This window comes from Asterias amurensis, chromosome 11 (assembly GCF_032118995.1).
Source record: "Asterias amurensis chromosome 11, ASM3211899v1".
Classification (NCBI taxonomy): Eukaryota; Metazoa; Echinodermata; class Asteroidea; order Forcipulatida; family Asteriidae; genus Asterias; species Asterias amurensis.
In genome coordinates, this window is record NC_092658.1 from 11197622 (window position 1) to 11219260 (window position 21639).

Consider the following 21639-nt stretch of genomic DNA (forward strand, 5'->3'; position numbering starts at 1 on the left):
GCATCGAATTCAAGTTCTGGTGCTGATTCACCGGAGTGTGGGTTCGAATCCCGGTCGTGACACTTGTGTCCTTGAGCAAGATACCTTACTACAATTGCTTCTTTTCACCCAGGGGTATAAATGGGTACCTGCCAGGGTAGAGGTTGATATTGTGTATGAAAAAGCCACAAGCGCCTTACAGGCAGCTCAGGGCTGTATACTCCCAAGGGAGCTGAGAAACATTACAGGGATGTTATTGGCCCCATGACCAGGGCACTAATGTAAAGAGCATCGATACGGTTATTGTGAAATGCGCTACATAAGAATTTGTTATTATTATTGTGCCCATGGAAAATGGTCATAACACTATTAGTGTCCATAGATTTGTAGAGCAAGGGACACTGTGAGTGCTATACCAACTCAGGCTTTTAATTTTGTTCTTGAAGGGGCACGGCAATTTTTCCACTAGTAAGGGGCACTTCTGTATAAAAAACAAATTAAATTGTTTTGAAACTTTGCAAAGGGCACCACATCAAAAGCACAGGGCACAACAGCAATTGTTGTGGGTGCCGTGTGTTATTTCGAGCCCTGCCAACTTCTAATGATTTGCGGTTTGTGTACAAGACACATCCCCCATCACATAATATAGCTGCATCTTAATCCAGTCGGCCATCCTAATTTGGCCAGACTGTATACCGCTCTCAATAACTCAATGTCATCATATAAAAGCTAGTGTCATCTTTAATGAGTAATAATTGGCATCGTACATTTATATGTAAAGGTGAGACGAGCATGTAATTACAGTAGCAGCCAGCCGGCCCTCACCCTACTGGGTGGACTATTGCATTCCATTCCAGCTCTTGTACAGACTCTCTACCAGAATGAAGGTATGCTAACCTATCATAATACATGTATTATAAAGGGTGCGTTCGTTTAGCTTCCCTGGATCGACCCGGTGTGTGGCGTTTTTTTTCTTCCAGGATGAACGTGTGCAGATAGTTACCAATGTTCGTCCTGAAAAAAAAAAATGCCACACACCGGGGTCGACCCAGGGAAGCTAAACGAACGCACCCTATGTAAGGTTTGCGGTACCACCATGTAACGATAATCTCTAAATGAGTTGGGATGGTTCTGAAAAGACGATCAGAGCATACTGATCGAAACGTCAAGTTGAAACCAACGGTTCTTTTCAGAACCACCCCAACTCTCCTGACGATGACTAGAGCAAGCTAGTCGAAACGTTGAGACCAATTCAGAACTGACTCCGCGGCAGTACAGTTAATTACAATCCTATAAGCTAAAGTAGTAGTCCAGTCTGTTTTCTATACCATCTGCCCTGGTAATAGTTAAAAGCAGGACAGTTCCTTTCAGAACTGAGAAGTCTCCCGAACCTCCCGAATTATCTACTCCGTGGCAGTAGAATAAAGCAAGACAGTTCCCTAAGAACAACTCTACCTGGCAAGTAGATACACACATGGTGTTACCGCAAACCAAATTATACATTGATACCTCACCATGCAATGCCTCAAATCCTATACACCCCAACTCATTTTAGAGATTATCATTACAGAAACCTTACTACTATATATCAGATTTCCACCATGCAAAGTTATAAATCCTATTTATAATACTTGTACCCATTAATACTTGGTCTTGGTCTTAGTTGGTTTTCCTCCAAAATACTCACTGAAAGAGTTTTGACTGGAGGTGGACTAAGGGAAAATAGAATTGTTATTAAGACCAGCAGCTTGACAGCTAGAGCTTGTTTCAAGATTTACCCAATAATACTGAGTAGCTTTGCACTTCAAAGTTAGACCTGTGTATTGGTTCAAGTTGATTTTAAACCCGACTTGCATTCCCGTAATGCAAAATGTACAACATGTATACAAGTTACAAGAGATGTTAAATTTGCATACAATTTATTACAAAGAAGGTCTATTGAACAAACACATATCTACTAGAATAATAATTATACGAGAGACAATGAAAAAGAGGCAATTAGAAAGGCATATTTAAAAGACCAAGTCTTGTATGTGAATGCCTTGTAAAACAACAAAGTGGACTTCTGAACAGAACTTAAGTTACAACAGAATGTACAGACAGGAATAAAACAGGACAAATAAACAAAAACAAAAGGACACTTTAACAATAAGCTAGGACGGAACAAGAAGGTGATTAAACCATAACTAGAAACTCATAGAGGTGAATGATGAAAAAGGAAAAAGCTACTCAAGGGGAAAGTAACCTATAACTAGTTTTCTCTTCAAAGCACTAAAACATTTTTTCTAATTTTTCAGAGGCGTTGATAGACTTTGTACTGACTGGCCTCACCTACCCAGAAGAAAAAGTCAAATCCTCCTGCGCCTTCATTCTGGCACATTGTGTAGCATCAACAGCAGAGGGCAGTAGACAAGTTTCCCTGGCTCATCAGAGTCAACTCACGGGTTGTCTCCTGCCGCTACTGGCAACAGCTCAGAGCAATGAGTTAAGAATCAATGCTATGGGTAAGCCCTCGTGTGGTATGGCTTGAAGAAGCTCACACCCAGATACAGATTTGTTTTGCTGATTGTTAAAGTCCTAGTCCAATCATGATGCATGCTATTAAGTTAGACATAATGTGCTTCCCTTCACCCGGGTGTACAGATGGAGACTGGAGGAACTTGACTGTTATGGTATTATTTTAATAGAAATAAATTTAAATATAATTGCTTCCTTTCACCCGGGTGTACAGCTTGGGACTCAAATGAGGAACTATAATGTACAGTAAACATTAAGCACTCTAATTTTGTTCTAATTGTTGCATTTTCTTTTGGATCAGGCCTGTTAAAGAACCTTCTTGGGGATGAGGAACCGACAAGGATTTTAATGCAGTACCAGGGGAAAACCAGCTTGGTATCCATTCTGAAAAAGGTGAAGCTTGAAATAAATAAGTGGTAATATCACTTAAAATTGAATAACCTAACTTCAATAGAATCAAGTAGCTGTATTAAAATAAAATAAATATTAAAAAGACTTAAAATTTAAAACTCAGATAAGTTTAAAGGAACAGCATTAACAGATTGTTTTCAAAAACAAACACAGCATTGTTAGATTACTTTGTATTTCGAGTCATTACTCAACATGACAAGAGTCCAATACCACGTGCTGTTATACTTTAAAGCCATTATACACTTTCGGTACAGAAAAATAAAATAAAAGTTCACAGATTTACAAATAATTTACAGGGTTTACAGAAGGTAATGGTGAAAGACTTTTCTTGAAATATTATTCCATGAATTGCTTTACTTTTTGAGAAAACATTAAAACAATATCAATTCTCGATAGCGAGAATTACGGATTTATTTTAAACACATGTCATGACACGGCGAAACGTGCAGAAACCAAGGGTGGGTTTTCCCGTTATTTTCTCCCGACTACGATGACCGATTGAGCCTAAATTTTCACAGGTTTTTTATTTTATATATAAGTTGTGATACACAAAGTGTGGGACTTGGACAATACTGTTTACCGAAAGTGTCCACAGGCTTTAAAGAGTGGCTCCAAGGTCAAATTTAGTTTTCTGATGCACCCATTTTCCCATAAAAATGTTCACAATCATCAAATTTAAATTTTGAGAATGCCAAAAAAAAAAGCTGCACTTTCATCTCCATTGTATAACACAAGCACTGACGCTTCCACCAATAATCAGGGGTGAGATAGTCAGACATTTTGAAGTCTACCTGGCAATCAAGTTGCTATATTTTTCTCTAAATGAGATACATGCTCATGGATCTTCTTTTCTGGGACTTTTTTTTCCAAAAGCTCCTTAGAATCTACAACTCCATGATGATCAAAAGGTGGAACTTCCGTCATTTCAATGTAGCTCAAAAGATCTGGATCCCATTTCAGACTCCTTTGGTTTTTTTTCTTATCCCTGATTTCAGATGCTGTTGAGTAGAGATGACGTCCTGCAGGTTACCAGTGTGCAGTGCACCGCTCAAGTCATGCTCCATCAGGGAACGCAGCAGGGTCCGTGTCACTACGCTGAAGAGTTACTGAACGGTGACGTGGCTGAATTCCTCTATGAGACCCTAGCGACAACCAACGGCTTATTGTTGAGGTGAAGTTTTTTTCCATCATAATCCAAAACTCCTGAGAAATAATGTATCTTCATCTGATTGGGACATTATATGTCGCTAGGTGGCAGCAGACTTACTGTGAAAACAAATTCTTGTGAATGTGCCAGGTTCAGGACTGGGAAAGCGGTGGAACAGGCCTGGAGTTGTATTTTTGATGAGAGAGCAAGGTCATTTTTCATTTTGCAAAGGGCACTTATATTGGAAACTCTAAAAGTCTATGGGAAATTTTGCAAGACACTCAACCATTATGATTGCATTCTTCAGACGGCACATAAGTTGTTGGTCCTGTGTGTTGTGTAATGCGCATAAAAGAACCCAGTTACACTTATTGCTAAGAAAATTTAGAGAGGTTTGCTCCAGTGTTTCTGGCAGTGGCTGCTCAATAGGTCAAAGCACCTTGAAAACCCTTACAAGGTGTTACAGAAATAGTTCTCATAATTCATACAGTTTAAAACCTGTCTGGAAATAAATAGTAGCAAGCACTTTTCAGAGGAAGGGTAAAAAGTAAATCTTTTTCACCGACTGAATTTTCAAATTGAAATTTTTTATCAATTTTATTTTCTCACCATTGTTAGAAAAAAATCACATTTCAATGGGTAATTTATTTTATTTTAATCATCAGTTCGACATTCTGCTGTCTGCTTCTATTCACTGAGATCAACAGTTTCTTCAGTAAATGCCACACTGTCTACGGCATTGAATCTATCATCAGAGCTATACAGCAGGCTGCTAAACTCAACAACGCTGAGGCTTTAAACCATGGGTAAGGGCTCTAGGAGGGCATTAGTAAGATTGTAGCAAGGTCTTTAGTAGAAGATACGGACTGGGTATATGGATGTGACTTGGAAGTGGGTGGCGTGGAGGCTAACTCAGGAACACTGAGGCTTCAAACCAAGGGTAAGGGCTCCAGAGGGCATTAGTAAGAGCGTAGCAAGGTCTTTAAAAGAAGATACGGACTGGGTATGGTACAAGTGTCACTTAGAAATGGGTACAGTGAGCAGCAATACAGCAAGGGGTACAGCTGTTCTTAATGGAAGAGTGAAAAGGAAAAAAGATGTTTACAAAAAGAGGCAAAATTTACTATTAATAGTTAATTCTTATGTTATGAGGCAAAATTCATTACTGAAGACAATTTTTTTTATTTCTGCTCTCTAAATAGGTTGCAACTTTTGTCAGAAATCTTCAAAAAGTGAGTATTATGTTAACGGTGTACTATGCAATTAAATGAATCGATGAGCTGAGGTACCAACAGTGATAATTACGATAGGGAACTTAATTCTTGGTTCTGTTCAAATGAGACATCAAACAAGACCTTCAAGTGTTTGTTACTTTGCCAATTTCAAAGGCAAAGTATACCTTTTGTTTTCGATTGGTTTAATCCTATACAAATGTAGATATTGTATAAAATAAAACTAACGGTTCATTTCATTTACAAACAAAATATTTCGACAATTTTTAAATTTGAATGCTAAATTTTAACCCCTTTTTATGTTACTTGGAGGAAAGTTGCCAATATAAAATAACACATATTTTTTTATTTACTTTACAGCTTTTTTAAATTTAAACTTCTCCCTGTTCACCTATTTTGGTCTTTTTTTCTTCCCACTAATATTTCCATCAAACCACTCATTTAGCTTGATCGCATCACAATTCTTGTTAATTTGTCCATGGCAGACAACCCCTGGATACCCACCTGATGAATAATGAGTCTACCCTGACGCAGCTCAGCTCATTGCTGACTGACTGTATGAAACACCCTGATGTTAATGTGGTCATACATGCCACCAAGACACTCACCAATCTACTCAGGTAATATAATTCATTTAATGGCAAACTTAATGGTGTTTTCAAAGATGCTAAATTTTAAGAGAGAGAGAAGACACCAGGGAGAAAAAATTTCACTTGTAACTCATGAACTGTGATGTTATACATTGAACTGAGATGACTCAAGTTGCATCGTTATACCTCGGGAACAAACTGTGAAGTTTGATTGGTTGAGAACCAATCATGTGACGCACAACAAAAACGCATGTTACATCTTTTTTTCAGACAATGTTAAAGCGCTTTGAAACGCCCGTGTAAAGCGCTATACAAATGTTGTTATTATTATTATTGTTATGGCTCAACGGGCCGGGTAACGTGAGAAGTGATGTACACCGGTGTACATCACCTTGATCGTTCCCAGCGTTGGTCGATTTCCAGTGCTGTGTAGGAAACAACCGTGGGTTCGAGGGAATTGTTTCTTGTTCGTCTGCTTATAATAAACAATGAATAGCCCGTCGTAATAATGTTTGAAGATGACAACAGAACTTCGAGAAGAGGAATAACAGTTATACAAAGGTATAACAAAACAATTGTTGCACGCTGTGACTGGGGTCCATGGGTTTTGTACACCCTCGAGGGGTTCGGGTTCGGGTTCCATTTTCCAAACAAAGTACTTTCTTTGGCATGAATCCAATAGGCCTTTTGCTTTGGGTCTTGTTTTACTGAAAGCACATTATCAACCACATCAACTAAATTAAACAAATCAACCAATTCAGTCTAGTCAACCCAAATCAACCAATTTAGCCAGATTAACCCAAATTGATCGAATCAACATAATCAACAAAGCCAACAAATTCAGCCAAATCAGCTAAAATCAACCAATTCAGAATCGAATATCAATCTATCAACCCAAATCAACCAAAACAACCATTGGTGCAAATCAAGCCAAGCCACATATGATAGTCAACCAGAATTAATTAATGTGACTACAATAGGCAAATTCTTTTCAGTTTCTATCAAATGGAGTCCACATTAATATCTGATTCAATTCAATTTACATGTAGTTCAATTTATTATAAATGTCACATTAAAAAAACATGAACATTGTTTTCCTGTGTGCACACACAGATAAATATTTAAAATAGGTAAGAGGTAACAAATATATGAAACTTTGTTTTTTGACAGACGAGACCACCTTCCCAGCCCAGTGAACTTCAAGTCCCTACTCACCCCTCTTCAAGCCCTGCTGGACAGCCTCCAACGTCTCCCTAAGCCTCTAGCTGGTACAAGTCACCGTAAGCGCACCCATCATAGACACCATGGGCAAGGACAGGGGTTAAGTAGGCACCCCTCAAAACAAGAGACATTACTCAGTGAGGGGCTTGGAGCCATCCAGAAGGCATTCAGGTAATCACACTCACATTACTTTTACCATGCACTGTAGCAAGTTTTAAAGTTCAGTACAAAAATTTGAGTTTTTAAAGCCATTGGACACTTTCGGTAAAAAACAGTATTGTCCAAGTCCCACACTTTGTGTATCACAACTTATACATAAAATAACAAACCTGTGAAAATTTAGGCTCAAGAGTCAATCGTTCATCGGAGTCGGGAGAAAATAACGGGAAAACCCACCCTTGTTTCCGCACGTTTCGCCGTGTCATGACATGTGTTTAAAATAAATCCGTAATTCTCGTTAACGAGAATTGATATTGTTTTAATGTTTTCTCAAAAAGTAAAGCATTTCATGGAATAATATTTCAAGAGAAGTCTTTCACTATTACCTTCTGTAAACCCTGTAAATTATTTGTATATCTGTAAACTTTTATTTTTTTTTCTGTACCGAAAGTGTCCAATGGCTTTAATATATGGGGCATGTGGTGTTTTTCCTTGCTAGACCAGAATTGTAACTTTCGTCTCTGTTGTATATTTTGCTTGTTGTAAAGTTTGTGTGCTGTTGTGGTATATCCATATAATAGTCTTTATTTAAACTTGGCTTAAAACATTACAAGATATTTCATTATGATTTTTTCTATTATCTTTCTTTTTTTGTGTGAAACACTTTACCACAAATTACAAATAGCAATTTCAAGGGATTAACAAAACGTAGATTAATGTCTCTGAGAGCAAAGACAATTTAAATGAGGTGTTAAATATCTCAAAGGCTCTCATTTTGAATCTTGCCCTTATATAGGCTAGCCACTGATTGTCTAAATGACCCGAGTACTACAGAGAATCATCTAACGGCACCAACAACCACCCAGACAACAGATGACAAGACTCAAAATACTGGAGTGTCTTCCCTGATCCAATTCCTCATGCAGGCTGTAGATACAACATGCATTCCAATCGTCATGGTAACACTCAATTATTCTGTTCAAAATAGTAGTCTTTCAAGTTCCGAAATCGACTCTGCGGCAGTAGAATAAAAAGCAAGACCTAGTTCCCGAGGAACAAAATCTACATGGCAAAGTAGATATTCACAAGGTGTTACTGTCAAACCGATTAAACATTGATACCTTATCATGCAATTTCCTTTCAAAACTTTAAATAACAACATTAACAGGAAGTTCTTATACAGTGCTTTATCACACTCGTATAGAAGCATTCAGTATGTTTTCTACAGGTATGTGGAGCTATTTTCGAATTAGCGATCCCACATTCGTTTACAAATCTTAACATCACATCTATTTTTTGTTAATGAAGGTGAATTTCAGTGACATATGTCTTCCTGACATCTACACACATCTATTTGGAATGCTGTGCGTTGCTTTAAAACTGGACACTTCAGACAGTGACAGGTTAAGTGCTAAACTGGGTAAGTTTTAAGTAACATTTAACACACTTTGAAAGTTGTAGCCAATAAGAGACTACATTGGCAGTAAATTTGAAATTTTAAAGTGTGCAGATATCCGTGTTATAAAGTTCTATATTTTCTGCTTAATTTCAGCTTCATCTTCTTTTATTCACCTTGCCCTGACAGTCAGAAGCAGATTTCCAATGCAGGCTGAGTATGTCTTTAGCTTTGATACCATGAGATTTTTGTTGGTTGGTTTGTTTGCTCGGTTGTTTGTTTGTTTGTTTGTTTGTTTGTCTGTTTGTTTGTCTGTTTGTTTGTTTGTTTGTTTGTGGTTTTTGGGGTTTTTTTCGGGGGTGGGTTGTTTTTGTACTCAGTCCTTTTCCTGAGCTCTGTGGACAAAAATGCAAAGGCAAATCACTTGGGTGGCATTCGAACCCACAACCTTTGCATTGATAGAGCAGAGGCCTTACATGTACCACTACAACCAAGCTAGCCCGTTGGCTAGGGGTAATTTGAATACTATGTGTTATTAGTGGCGGGTACCGCAGCGATTTATTTCACTGCTACTTTAAAACAATTATTTGCAGACCACTCCAGGACACAGTCAACTCTTTCCTGTGCAGTCTCTGTACATCTCTACAAGATCTTCACCCCACCTCATCGTCAGATGACCGGCAAGAATTGAAAGAATTGTTACAGCAGGCTCTACCACAAATACAGGGTAAATAACTAGCTCCAAAACCACCGTAGAAACTCTCTGTCGATTGCGCCTAAACTGATTTCAGGTTCTGAAAGTAAATTATTCTTTGTTCAAACCCAAATTATCTTTAAAGGGACAGTATAATTACTCCAAAAGTTAATGACCTTAAAAACCTACTTGGTAAGTTGCACTGCAGCTCTTGATAATGAATAGCATTTTGAGAAACAAATCTGTTTTACGGAATGTGGTTGTAAAGAAAGGGATTCAAAAAGATTAAAATCTGAAACATGTTGCTGCATGAAACAATTCTCAGATTGTGTGCATTCCAATTACGGATTTTTCTTCCTGCGTGGACATAACAGCTTCAGGTTTACGGTGATATCTCAAAAAAACTACCACCTCTTGAAATGAAATTTCCACAGGTTAGTTTTATTGTGTATATCTACATATATACAATCAAAACAATCAAACATTTCCAAAGACTAAAGGTTTACTTTGCCTATACTATTTGGTTTCAGGAAGTGCTGGTGAGATGTTGAATCTACTGTATGAGTTAGCGTGTGTTAGCATTGGGTCTAGTGCCATGATGGGTTTAGATCAGGGGAAGAACCTAGATGGGAAGCAGCAGGCTGTCCTTGCATTATTCTACTTTGCCTTTCTACATAATGACAGGTAGGTATTATTCTGTAGTATTCTGTATGGGACTGTATGAGATCTTGAAGTATTCTGACTATATGTACCAATACAATGACAAGTAGACTAGTGCCATGATGGGTTAAGATAAGGGCAAGAACCTAGATGGGAAGCAGCAGGCTGTCCTTGCATTATTCTACTTTGCCTTTCTACATAATGACAGGTAGGTATTATTCTGCAGTTATTATTCTGTATTGGACTCTGAGAGCTTGCAGTATTCTGACTACATGTACCAATGCAATGGCCAGTAGGCTACATCTCTATATTTTCAAAAATATCATTGTTAAATTTTAGTCTAAAAGCTTACTGAATGTGAAGTCATACTCAAACCATTTTTTTGTGTGAAACATTTCCCTCTGAAATGAATTTATATTTGAGAAAACTGTGTAAAATCTTTTTTGAAAAAAATAACAGCTGATTTCAGTTGTTACAGCCAAAATTAATGCTGAAATTTGTGTATTTTTGTCTTATATTATTATTTGTTCAACCTCAAAAGTTGAATAACCATAAACAGAAACAACAAAGCAAAACAAATATAAAGCTACAGGCCCAGCCTTAAAACAAACAACATCAATTTACAAAACCGATGATGACACTTTTCACTGTTTTCTTCTGACTCGCACTAGGCCGAAATGATTATAGGCTTGTTGTTTCATGTCTGTAGTTGATCACAAAAGAAAGGACACTGTCTACCACTATCTGGTCAGCGCTGTCGATCCTTTATCATACTTGGTGTTAACCTTCTCTGCACTTCATTTCACTCTTCTCATGACAGGTTGGTCCCGGAGACAACTCTGAATAAAGCACTGATTGCATTCCTGTCTAACCATCCCAACCTGCAGCAGTTACCAAAGCCATCTCTCAAGCATATTCTCTTCCTCTTCGCATGTTGCCATGGCAACGGGGAGGAGCATTCTACGCACCCAGGTATGCTACTCATCGTCTTAGCCTCAAACAATTTGAGATAATTACGCCGGTTTTCATCGCCGGTTTTTACAGGTTTATTTATCAATAACAAGTTATAGGCCACAAGGGCGACTGACTGGGTAAAAATAATTGATCCTCTGTATTTTTTGTAGGGACGCAGTGTTTATTGAAAGTCCTACAGAGTGAAGATCTACACAGTATCTACACCCATCATCCATGCATTCTGGAATGGTGCTTTGGCTCAGTCAACTGTAACATCCAAATTGCACGAAAAGTTGTAAGTAATTTGTAAATAATAATAACACAGCCAGGCGGTTAGTTTAGCGTAGTGGTATCTGTCCTCGCCTTCAATAATAACATAGCCAGGCGGTTAGTTTGGCGTAGTGGTATCTGTCCTCGCCTTTCACCTCTAGGACCCCTGTTCGAATCCTGCCAGGGGCACCATGTGGATTTGGTTGACTAATAAGCCACCAGAACTTTAGTCCAATGCACTAAGCCATTCGATCAAAACACATTTCAAGTTAAATAATACCATTAGGGAACTGACTGGGTAATTTTAATTCAGTTTTCAAGTGATAAAAGTTACAAAAGTTAGTGTGTTTGTTACAGCTGGAGCAATGGTTGTTGAGTAGCGTGACTGATGATGACCCAGAAGCAACAACCAGACAGTGTACTGAGAGGACTACTATATCTCAACTACTGAGGCAGACTCCACAGTGCTGTGAAACTCTACTGGTATGTACCTCTATTCAACCTTTTGCCCTTCGAGGAAGACTCTGCTATCGAAACGTCAGTCCATTATTGCATTTTGTACCGAAGGTCCTTTTGGTTGGTAAGCAGTTTTGCAACAGCTTAGTGTTCTATTTTCGCAGTATTCAATCTTGTATTAAGAGCTTGCACAAGCAGGCAGTGACAAATTCTCTTTTTATATTGCTCTTAACTTTTAGAGAAAATTCACCAGAAGATAGAGTAATAATTCTATCCTCTTAAAGTTACCTGGAAATAATTTTTTTTTCTTCTTTTCAAACATAAGAGTATATGTTTAGTAACAATAACACAATTTTTTTAGTAATTGTTTGTCACGATTTATATGTTTAAAAAATAGTTAAAGTTTTTTGGGGGGTTGACTCCGCCTACCCCTTTTGTGACGTCAATGTGCAAAGTACATGCAAGTCCAAGTCATTGAGTTTGTACGTTTCAAAAAAGTTGTTTTCTTGCATTTGTATTGCTGCTGGATGCAACAAAACAACTAAAGATGGGGTCAGTCTGCATGGCTGGCCAGACTCACAAGAGCAATAGTGCCTGTCGTCCGGTCCGACGTCTTTTTCAGCACTGTGCAGCACTTCTCTTCAAATATCGCGCCTCGATTGACGTCACAAGCAGCGCCCTCTCGGGTCGGGCTTGTGTTCAAATTTGTAAATAACATGGAAACTAATTTTTTTAAACCTTAGTTAATTGTTTATTCATATTCCACTCATCAAAACACATATTTTAGTGACAAAAGCTTTTATTTGACAAAATACCACTTCCAGGTGACTTTAAAAGCACACTTTTAATGCATCCTCTAAGACGATCTAGCTAATCGTTCAAACAGGATAACATATCTTCAGTAAGTCCCTGTTGACGGCTTGACTCAAATTAAACACTCCATTACTAATAACTTGTGTTACATGGTGTCATGAGGAGTAGTTGCAAACAACTTATCAACATGTCACTATCATAACTCAAGAGCATCCCAACTTAATTACTTTGACTAAAAAAAGTCTCTATTAATGAACCCTTACTACTCATTCCAACAGGACATCATGAGTAGTGGTAGTAACCCACTCGTCAGTAAGGCCCTATCAATGACGTGACTCAAGTCAGACACTCAATGACTCCTAACTACTCATTCCAACAGGACATCATGAGTAGTGGTAGTAACTCACTCATCAGTAAGGCCCTATCAATGACTTGACTCACGTCAAACACTCAATGACTCCTAACTACTCATTCCATCAGGACTTCATGAGTAGTGGTAGTCTCGTCAGTAAGGCCCTATCAATGACATGACTCAAGTCAAACACTCAATGATTCCTAACTACTCATTCAAACAGGACACCATGAGTAGTGGTAGTCTCGTCAGTAAGGCCCCATCAATGACGTGACTCAAGTCAAACACTCATAGACTCCTAACTACTCATTCCAACAGGACATCATGAGTAGTGGTAGTAACTCACTCATCAGTAAGGCCCTATCAATGACTTGACTCACGTCAGACACTCAATGACTCCTAACTACTCATTCCAACAGGACATCATGAGTAGTGGTAGTAACTCACTCATCAGTAAGGCCCTATCAATGACGTGACTCAAGTCAAACACTCAATGACTCCTAACTACTCATTCCAACAGGACATCATGAGTAGTGGTAGTAACCCACTCGTCAGTAAGTCTCTATCATTACTAGAGAGCGTCTTCTGTGCTGATCCCCTCTCTAATGATGACGACCCTTCTGAGATGATAATGATGGTTTTAAGAAGGAGACTTCCTGATGTTGTACAGAGGCTGTTTCTTTCTGAGACTGAACTCCCTACAGGTATTCAATTAATTTTTATAACAATTCAATTAGTTCATGGATTCATATCAACTTTATTTTATGACGGTTTTGTGTTAAAGGTTTTTGTTTTTTTGAGAGAGCAATTTAACTGTATTTGATTTTTTACTTCTTAATGTTTTTATTTTTCTTAATCAAGTTTTTTTGTTTTTCTTAGTAAGTTCTTGGCTTTCATGCAGACACAGTTACTTCTTGAACATCATAATCTGTAAGCTTACAAACTAATATTAAACAATGATGTCATTTTTATTCTTACCAATCCTGTTTTTTTGTTTGAGGAAAAAGTCACAAGAACAGTGGCTTTACACTATGGATAGCATTCAGCAAGTTTTTGTTTTTGCTTCCAAGTTTCTGATGTTAGATTGTTAGAATATTTGTGTTTGTGATTGCAGATGTACACATTGTTGCCTTGTTGCACTTGATGTGCACAGTGCGGATCAGGCGACCTCAAAATGAACTGAGTGCAGCTGATGTCAAGCTCATGTATCACGGTAACAATCAGAACAACTTTGAAATTGAACTTTTGTTTGGGGTTGAATAAAGAAAAATTGACTGGAGCAGGACTTGAACCATTGACTTTCTGATTAACATGCCGGCACTCTGCCAACTGAGCTATCTAGCCCTATGTTGGCGGTCTCCTTATTTTGTCAATTATTGTTTGGGGTGCCAGTCAGAAGCCATACAACCATTAACTGTTGTGTACAGGGAATCACACCCAAGTTTACGATAAAACCTGGGAACAGGCAGCCAGGGCAGCCAGGGGATCACCTTAAGGGGATGTATATTTAATGTCAAGTAATAAAACTAAACTTTTACAGTCAGATTTCCTTGTGGTTTAATACCAAACAGTAAACTTTTGTTTAAACTTTCTGAAACTACAAATACTTTGTTACAACATCCAGTTATTGGGCAAGTTGTGGCGTGTTACTTGAGACTTAAAGTCCTGAAGTGTATATTATATCTTTATATGGCTGCAGTAACCAATCAACTGAGTAAAAGCCCAGTGAGCAGCCAAGATGTCCGCCAAGCTAGTCTCAACTATCTGACTTGTCTGCTCATCCAGACTGCACCTCATGGAGAGAGTAGAGGTAAATACGATCCTTTGCATCCTCAAAATCACCATCAAAGATCTTTGGAGATGGTGAAGTTGTACACTAATAAAACGGTATGGCTTTGAAAAAGACTCTGCTAGGGTTGATACTCGAGGCCATTACAAAATATTTTCTTTTTTCAAGTCCATCTTCTACTCTGCAAATGTTTGGCCAGGATTGGGCTCATCTCACAGCCTTCTCGTTTGCTGCCATCTGGTATTCAAGGCAGCACTGCTCATCAAGGGCTGGGACTCGTAGAAGGTGTGGCATAGATTGGGGTGATGTGCCATAATCGCATTTGGTGTCGTCAATAACAAATTTGTGCACAAATAAAACAGTATTCTTCTTTCCCATGGGCACATGAATGACATTGTGAATCAAAAATTGCATTCTTCTTTTGATTTTCTGTGTATTTTTAGGCCATTTTGAGGGGAAACATAATTTTTACACTTTCAAAATCCTGTGTAATGTAATTGCTATCTTAGGGCTAATTATTGCTACCATCAAGAAAAAAATGTATAGAGTGAAATGCAAGTCATAAGTTGGTAGTGCCCCCAATTGATGGTAACATTTTTCCTCTTATTAACTTCCATCAGTTGCCGCCATACTACTATCTAACATCCCCACCCTGAAGTATCTTGAGATGATGCTATCTACTCAACCCACCCCGTCCATCGATCTTCACTGCTCCTGCCTAAGTATTATCGCTCACATTATCATCTATCAGACCAAGTTTAACATCAAGGTATTATAAATGCTCAAACTAATTAGAATTTTGTTTGAAGTTTCAATTTTAAAAATAAGTAATCATCAGTTTTTTAAAAGGAGTTATTTTTCCCTGTATAAGTTAAAAGGGTCAGTGTATATGTTTTGGTAATGACTCTGAAAAGTCAGTCATAGTGAAAATTATAGTAAATTAAACACTTTTTTATTTAAAAAAGGATCAAAGTTAAAAGTTTAAGAAAACTATAATTTACCAGTTTTATAACTTGGCAAGATACATATCTCTTCTTCTTTAAATTGTGTTAGGATATCGGCGACTATGTTAACAAAACATACCTCACCAATCAAAACTTGGTTTTAGTAATGGCTATGAAAAGGTCAGTTTTAGTGAAAGTTGTAGTGAATTAAATACTTCTTTATTCAAAAAAGGATCAAAGTTAAAAGTTTAAGAAAACTATAATTTGGCAAGATACATTTACATATATCTCTTCTTCATTAATTTGTGTTAATGATATCGGCGACTATGTTACCAAAAACATGCCTCACCAATCAAGACTATATCTAAGAGTTGAAGGCTTGAACTGTCAAAATGTAGGTACACTACGTAGGCAGAGGGGAGATACCCGATTTGGGAAATGGTAGCACTTACTTCTTGCATCAAAGAAAAAATATTTGATTTCATGTCATTTAAAGGCAGTGGACACTATTGGTAATTACTCGAAATAATTATTAACATAAAACCTTTCTTGGTGACGAGTAATGGGGAGAGGCTGATGGTATAAAACACTGTGAGAAACGGCTCCCTCTGAAGTGCCATAGTTGTCGAGAAAGAAGTAATTTACAATGAATTTGATTTCAAGACCTCAAGTTTAGAACTTGAGGTCTCAAAATCAACCATCTAAACACACACAACTTCGTGTTACAAGGGTGTTTTTTTCTTTCATTATTATCTCCCAAGTTCGATGACCGATTGAGCTCAAATTTTCACAGGTTTGTTATTTTATGCATATGTTGAGATACACCAACTGTGAAGGCTAGTCTTTGACAATTACCAATAGTGTCCACTGCCTTTAACGTATTACAGGTCCCACACACCATGATGTTGGATCTCAATGCTGTATTGGAAATGCTAAAGAGTAACAAACACCTCCCAAGAAAAGGTACAGGGAGTTTCAGTTTTTGTTTTATTATTTATTAATTAATTAATTCTGGTTGTGAATCAAAGAACTCTCAGAAAAACCAAGAAATTAGAAAGGGAGTGAAAACTCAATCCACAAAGTGGGGGTCCTAGAGGTTGGAAGCAAGGAAAGATGCCAAGATGTCAACCCAACCAATGAGTTGAAGACCCAAGTAAGAGCTCTACGATGACAAGTTGTTATGAGCTGAGCTGAGAGCCATTGTAAGGATGGCACCTTGTGGCTAGAACTTTAGGCCGGCTCTTTTTTATTACAATTATTTCTTTAGAAACTTTAACAAAATGATCCCTGCGTTAGTAGGAAAGTGTCATCTGTTTGAAAAGATGTGGTCTACTCTGGTTTCAAGTGCTATTACTGCAACCCTTTTCAAATCTTGTTATAAATTTCATACAGTTGTACTTTTCTCTGACATGACCAGTGGTTAGACTGTAGGACTAGCAATCACAATGTCGTGGGTTTGAATCTTACCGAGCTTACTGCTTATTTTACAAAGACTGGAATAAGTTTCAAGTATACAACCAAATAGAGATTGTAAAACAAAATAGGGAGACCGCCATCATAGGGCAAGACAGCTGAGTTGGTAGAGCACTAGGACAGTAATACAAAAGTCACAGTTTTCAAGTCTCAGTTAATTTGTTGTTAAATTGAGCTCCAATTATTTCTAATACACCACTGGGCGTTGATTTCCTTATCAGTGTGTGCGTTGCACCTGTGGACGGCCATTTTTACCAGCAAGTTTGAATCACCGGTGCTGATGTTAGTCGAGCATTCCAAACCAAGAACTCTCCTGAACGACGAGGATGTGGGTCTTGGAATCAAATCAAAGGATGTCAGAATGATCTACACCTTGCTACAAAACACTATTGCAATTGTAAGGAGAACAAAAACAGTCGTTCAATTTGTCATTTTAAGGCTTAGCATATTTGTGACAGTCATTTAATGACAATTTTTATTTCGGGAAAATATTCACAAAATATAAGTGTACACACTCAAAATATTTTTTTTTAAACTTAAGTTAAACAACAGTGCGATGGCCAGCATAGCAAAAAAGTTGCCAAAAGGGGTATGTCTCCAAATCCCAGAAAAGGCAGGAAAAATATTAGGTCAAGAAAGGGCATTAAAAAAAACAGTACAAAATATTCTAAAAATCACTGAACTACAACTACATGTATAAAAGGCCAACCAAGGCCTTACACTGTGGCTCAGTTGTGGACAGACGTTTAACTTGCCATTATAAAGCTTTGGGTTATTTGTGGACAGTGGATTAACAACCAATCTTAAAATGATTCTCAGTCTTTTAAGATATTAAGCCCAGAACTTTTATCTGTGGTTCATCTCTTCATTTCAGGGTGATCCCTCACTCGGCCAAGCAGCAGTAACATGTATGAGAAGTCTGGTTACCTATCTTATGGACAAGAATCAAGTACTGGGTAATTAAATGCATTTAATATTCTCTATAAGTTTGTAACTGGCCCCAACACACAAGAAGGTGTTTGTAAAACACACAAGCTTTGTCTCAAATACAAAGAGCCAGATTTTGTCATTTAAACAAACGTCTACTCAGGACGATATTGCCATTTGTACAAATTTTATAGATTGTTGTTGTATATCTTAGAACTACTGGTAATTGGGGGTTATTGATCAAGAGTAGTCTCCAAAGTAATTGTTGGCAAAAGGAAACATACAACAAGACTTTGGTCTGAGGTGAAATTTGAACCGGGATCCAAGCAGTGGGAAGACAGAAAGATACCACAAAACATGACTTGAAACATCAGTGCTTTTTGGTGTTAATTTATATGCCTTACAAATAAAAAGCAATCTGTTTTTGTCCTGTTATAGGTCACCATGTGTTGAGTCAGCCATGGAACCACCAGCTCATGAGATGTTGTATTGATTCTAGTATAGAAGATGGCAGGATACCAGACTATGTCTTTCAGCTTATTACAATGGTAAACATTTTCTATTTTACACAAAATAACGTCCAGGACAAAATTTGCATTCACACCTGTGTTTTGGGGAAAAAAATGTAACAATAATTGCTGCTTCTCATCACCCAGGTATAAATGGGTACCTAGTCACCCTTAATCAAGAAATAAATTGCATTATTTCTCTAATTGTAACAGTATCTTCAGCATGGGAATTTGAACATGGGGGATTCTAACCAGGATCCACAACAGTGAAAGGCAGGGAAAGTAACCACTAAGCCAGCCTGTAAAAAAAAAACAGCATCTGGTCACCGTTATCAAGAATTAAGATTGCATTATTTATCTTTTTGTAATAGTATCTTCAGCATGGGAATTTGAACCGGGGGGATTTGAACTGAGGTCCACAGAGGTGAAAGGCAGGGAAAAAAACCACTGAGCCAACCCAAACAAAATACAGCATTGATCTAGTCACCATTAATCAAGCGTTAAGACTGCATTATTTCTCTAATTGTTACAGTATCTTCAGCATGGGAATTCAAACCGGGGGATTTGAACCGAGGTCCACAGAGGTGAAAGGCAGGGAAAAAAACCACTGAGCCAACCCAAACAAAATACTGCATTGATCTAGTCACCATTAATCAAGCGTTAAGATTGCATTATTTCTCTAATTGTTACAGTATCTTCAGCATGGGAATTACAATACAATACAATACAAACTGGGGGGATTCAAACTGAGGTCCACAGAGGTGAAAGGCAGGGAAATAAACCACTGAGCCAACCCAAACAAAATACAGCATCAATTTAGTCACCATTAATCAAGCGTTAAGATTGCATTATTTCTCCAATTGTTACAGTATCTTCAGCATGGAAATTTGAACCGGGGGGATTCGAACTGAGGTCCACAGAGGTTAAAGGCAGGGAAAGAAACCACTGAGCCAGCCTGTTCAAAACGAAGTACAGCATTTAGTCACTAATTATCAAGAACTAAGATTGAATTATTTAGCTTAGGCGCTATATAAATCGCAAATATTATTATTACTATTATTAATATTATTATTATTATTACCATTATTATTTCTCTTTTTGTAACAGTATCTTCAGCATGGGAATAGAGGGAACGCGGTGAGTGTTCAGCATCTAGACAGTGTGGCAGACTACCTCAAGTCTATGGATGTAGTATTCTCTACCGACGTTGTATTTGAGGCAATCTCACTGATTCAACAGGTATGCCCAAATTCTCTCTCATGAAGATGAACCGAGTGCGCTGTTCAAAACAATTCGTTAAACAAAACTTCTTTCTTGAAAACTATGTCACTTCAGAGGGAGCCGTTTCTCACAATATTATCAACCTCTCCCCTTTACTCGTAACCAAGTAAGGTTTTATGCTAGTAATTATTTTGAGTAATTACAAATAGTGTCCATTGCCTTTAAGCAGCTAGCTCTATAAAGTTGGGCCCAGATTCTTTATCCTTTGCGTTTTGTGTAGTAATACTTGATGGTGCCTTTGTAAGCTTCCATTGTTATATCTTGCAGGTTATGAGCCAGCCACATATAAAGCTCTCCATCAAGGGTGCACAAGGACTACATACATTCCTACAGCGTGTAGTGGACCTGACAGCAACCAACTCAACCATCCGGTACAATGACATCCTGTATCCTTTATCACGCTCAAAACCTCCAAACTAGTTGACCCAAGTAATTATCGACCTGTCTTGGCCGAGCGGGAGCACCATACTCAAAGCTCTGGCGTTTCTGATCAGCAGAGTGTGGGTTCAAGACTCGGTCAGGGCACTTGTGCCCATGAACAAAATGTTTTACCACAACTGCTTTGTCCTTCAGATGGTAAGGTGTATATGTTACGTCCTGTGAACTAGGATATTAGTAGTGGTCATAAAAGAACCCAGATCACCTTTCAAACGTTTGATTGTGGCGTGACAAAAATAACTTTCGATTGAGACTGTCATTATCCTTAACCCTTTTCCTTCAGTCATTTGAGTGGTGCGATTATACAGCATCCAAGCACCATCTCTACCTCAACAATAACCACACTGGAGCAAGCTAGGGGGCTGGCAAGAGACCTCCTCAAACAGTTCACCAAGTACCCAGAGATTGGCCAGTGATGAAACAGTCACACTTTAACCCTTTGCAGTTTTGTCTTCCACATTGACCCTATTCCGATGTGTCATGCAGTTATTACGTCAGCCAGTTTAGGAATCAGTTGTAACAATTTGTTGTATATACATGTAATGGTTCTAATGAAGCGCTTTAAAAAAAACAATTTGTTTATGATAGATTGCCTTACATCACAAGGTCGGAAGGTCACTTCAAGGTTTGGGCTACACTGCAGAGATTTCGGCTATCAACCCAAATCAACTGCTACCAGGGGCATGTTTCCACCTGAAACAGGGTTACCCCTTCACAGTCTGTAAGGATGTAGGCAAGGGTATCATCCACTAGGAGCCACCTATACTCCTCGGGCTGAAACAGGGTTACCCCCTTCACAGTCCGTAAGGATGTAGGCATGGGTATCATCCACTAGGAGCCACCTACTCCTGGGGCTGAAACAGGGTTACCCCTTCACAGTCCGTAAGGATGTAGGCATGGGTATCATCCACTAGGAGCCACCTACTCCTGGGGCTGAAACAGGGTTACCCCTTCACAGTCCGTAAGGATGTAGGCATGGGTATCATCCACTAGGAGCCGCCTACTCCTGGGGCTGAAACAGGGTTACCCCCTTCACAGTCCGTAAGGATGTAGGCATGGGTATCATCCACTAGGAGCCACCTACTCCTGGGGCTGAAACAGGGTTACCCCCTTCACAGTCCGTAAAGCTGGTAGAGCAGAATGCAATACCTTCCCATAAGTATACACACAGTGCTTGTCCAAGTCCTGCAGGAAACAAACATTCTGAAATTCTGCGCTAACTGTGTAAGTGAAGAATACGTAGTGGGGTGGGGTATGCACAAGCAAAAATTCCTTACTACCCCATGAAATATGCTTGACATAAGCGTGGAATTCCCTGCTACTGTAAACGTCGATACTTTGCTTACGGTACGCAGAGCCATGAAATTGAGCCAAGGTGTACTTGAGCACTTTGTACAAAAACAAAATAATTGGATTCCATAATGCAT

At 38.4% G+C, this 21639-nt stretch overlaps 1 protein-coding gene across 1 annotated transcript in view; it reads left to right on the forward strand.

The window, feature by feature from the left end:
• LOC139943985 (meiosis inhibitor protein 1-like) overlaps positions 1-21539 on the forward strand; it is a 29691-nt gene extending 8152 nt beyond the window's left edge. Inside the window, exons 5-31 of the mRNA XM_071940908.1 lie at positions 761-866; positions 2277-2483; positions 2798-2889; positions 3903-4078; positions 4720-4860; positions 5257-5286; positions 5772-5906; positions 7047-7268; positions 8053-8215; positions 8565-8676; positions 8809-8869; positions 9246-9379; positions 9877-10030; positions 10827-10978; positions 11131-11255; positions 11588-11713; positions 13372-13555; positions 13966-14064; positions 14551-14661; positions 15261-15409; positions 16472-16547; positions 17279-17454; positions 17932-18013; positions 18423-18532; positions 19601-19732; positions 20042-20160; positions 20496-21539. Of these exons, the coding sequence (XP_071797009.1) occupies positions 761-866; positions 2277-2483; positions 2798-2889; positions 3903-4078; positions 4720-4860; positions 5257-5286; positions 5772-5906; positions 7047-7268; positions 8053-8215; positions 8565-8676; positions 8809-8869; positions 9246-9379; positions 9877-10030; positions 10827-10978; positions 11131-11255; positions 11588-11713; positions 13372-13555; positions 13966-14064; positions 14551-14661; positions 15261-15409; positions 16472-16547; positions 17279-17454; positions 17932-18013; positions 18423-18532; positions 19601-19732; positions 20042-20160; positions 20496-20628 (3507 nt within the window). The 3' untranslated portion in view covers positions 20629-21539. The remainder of the gene's footprint in view (positions 1-760; positions 867-2276; positions 2484-2797; positions 2890-3902; positions 4079-4719; positions 4861-5256; positions 5287-5771; positions 5907-7046; positions 7269-8052; positions 8216-8564; positions 8677-8808; positions 8870-9245; positions 9380-9876; positions 10031-10826; positions 10979-11130; positions 11256-11587; positions 11714-13371; positions 13556-13965; positions 14065-14550; positions 14662-15260; positions 15410-16471; positions 16548-17278; positions 17455-17931; positions 18014-18422; positions 18533-19600; positions 19733-20041; positions 20161-20495) is intronic.
• Positions 21540-21639: the final 100 nt, after the last annotated feature.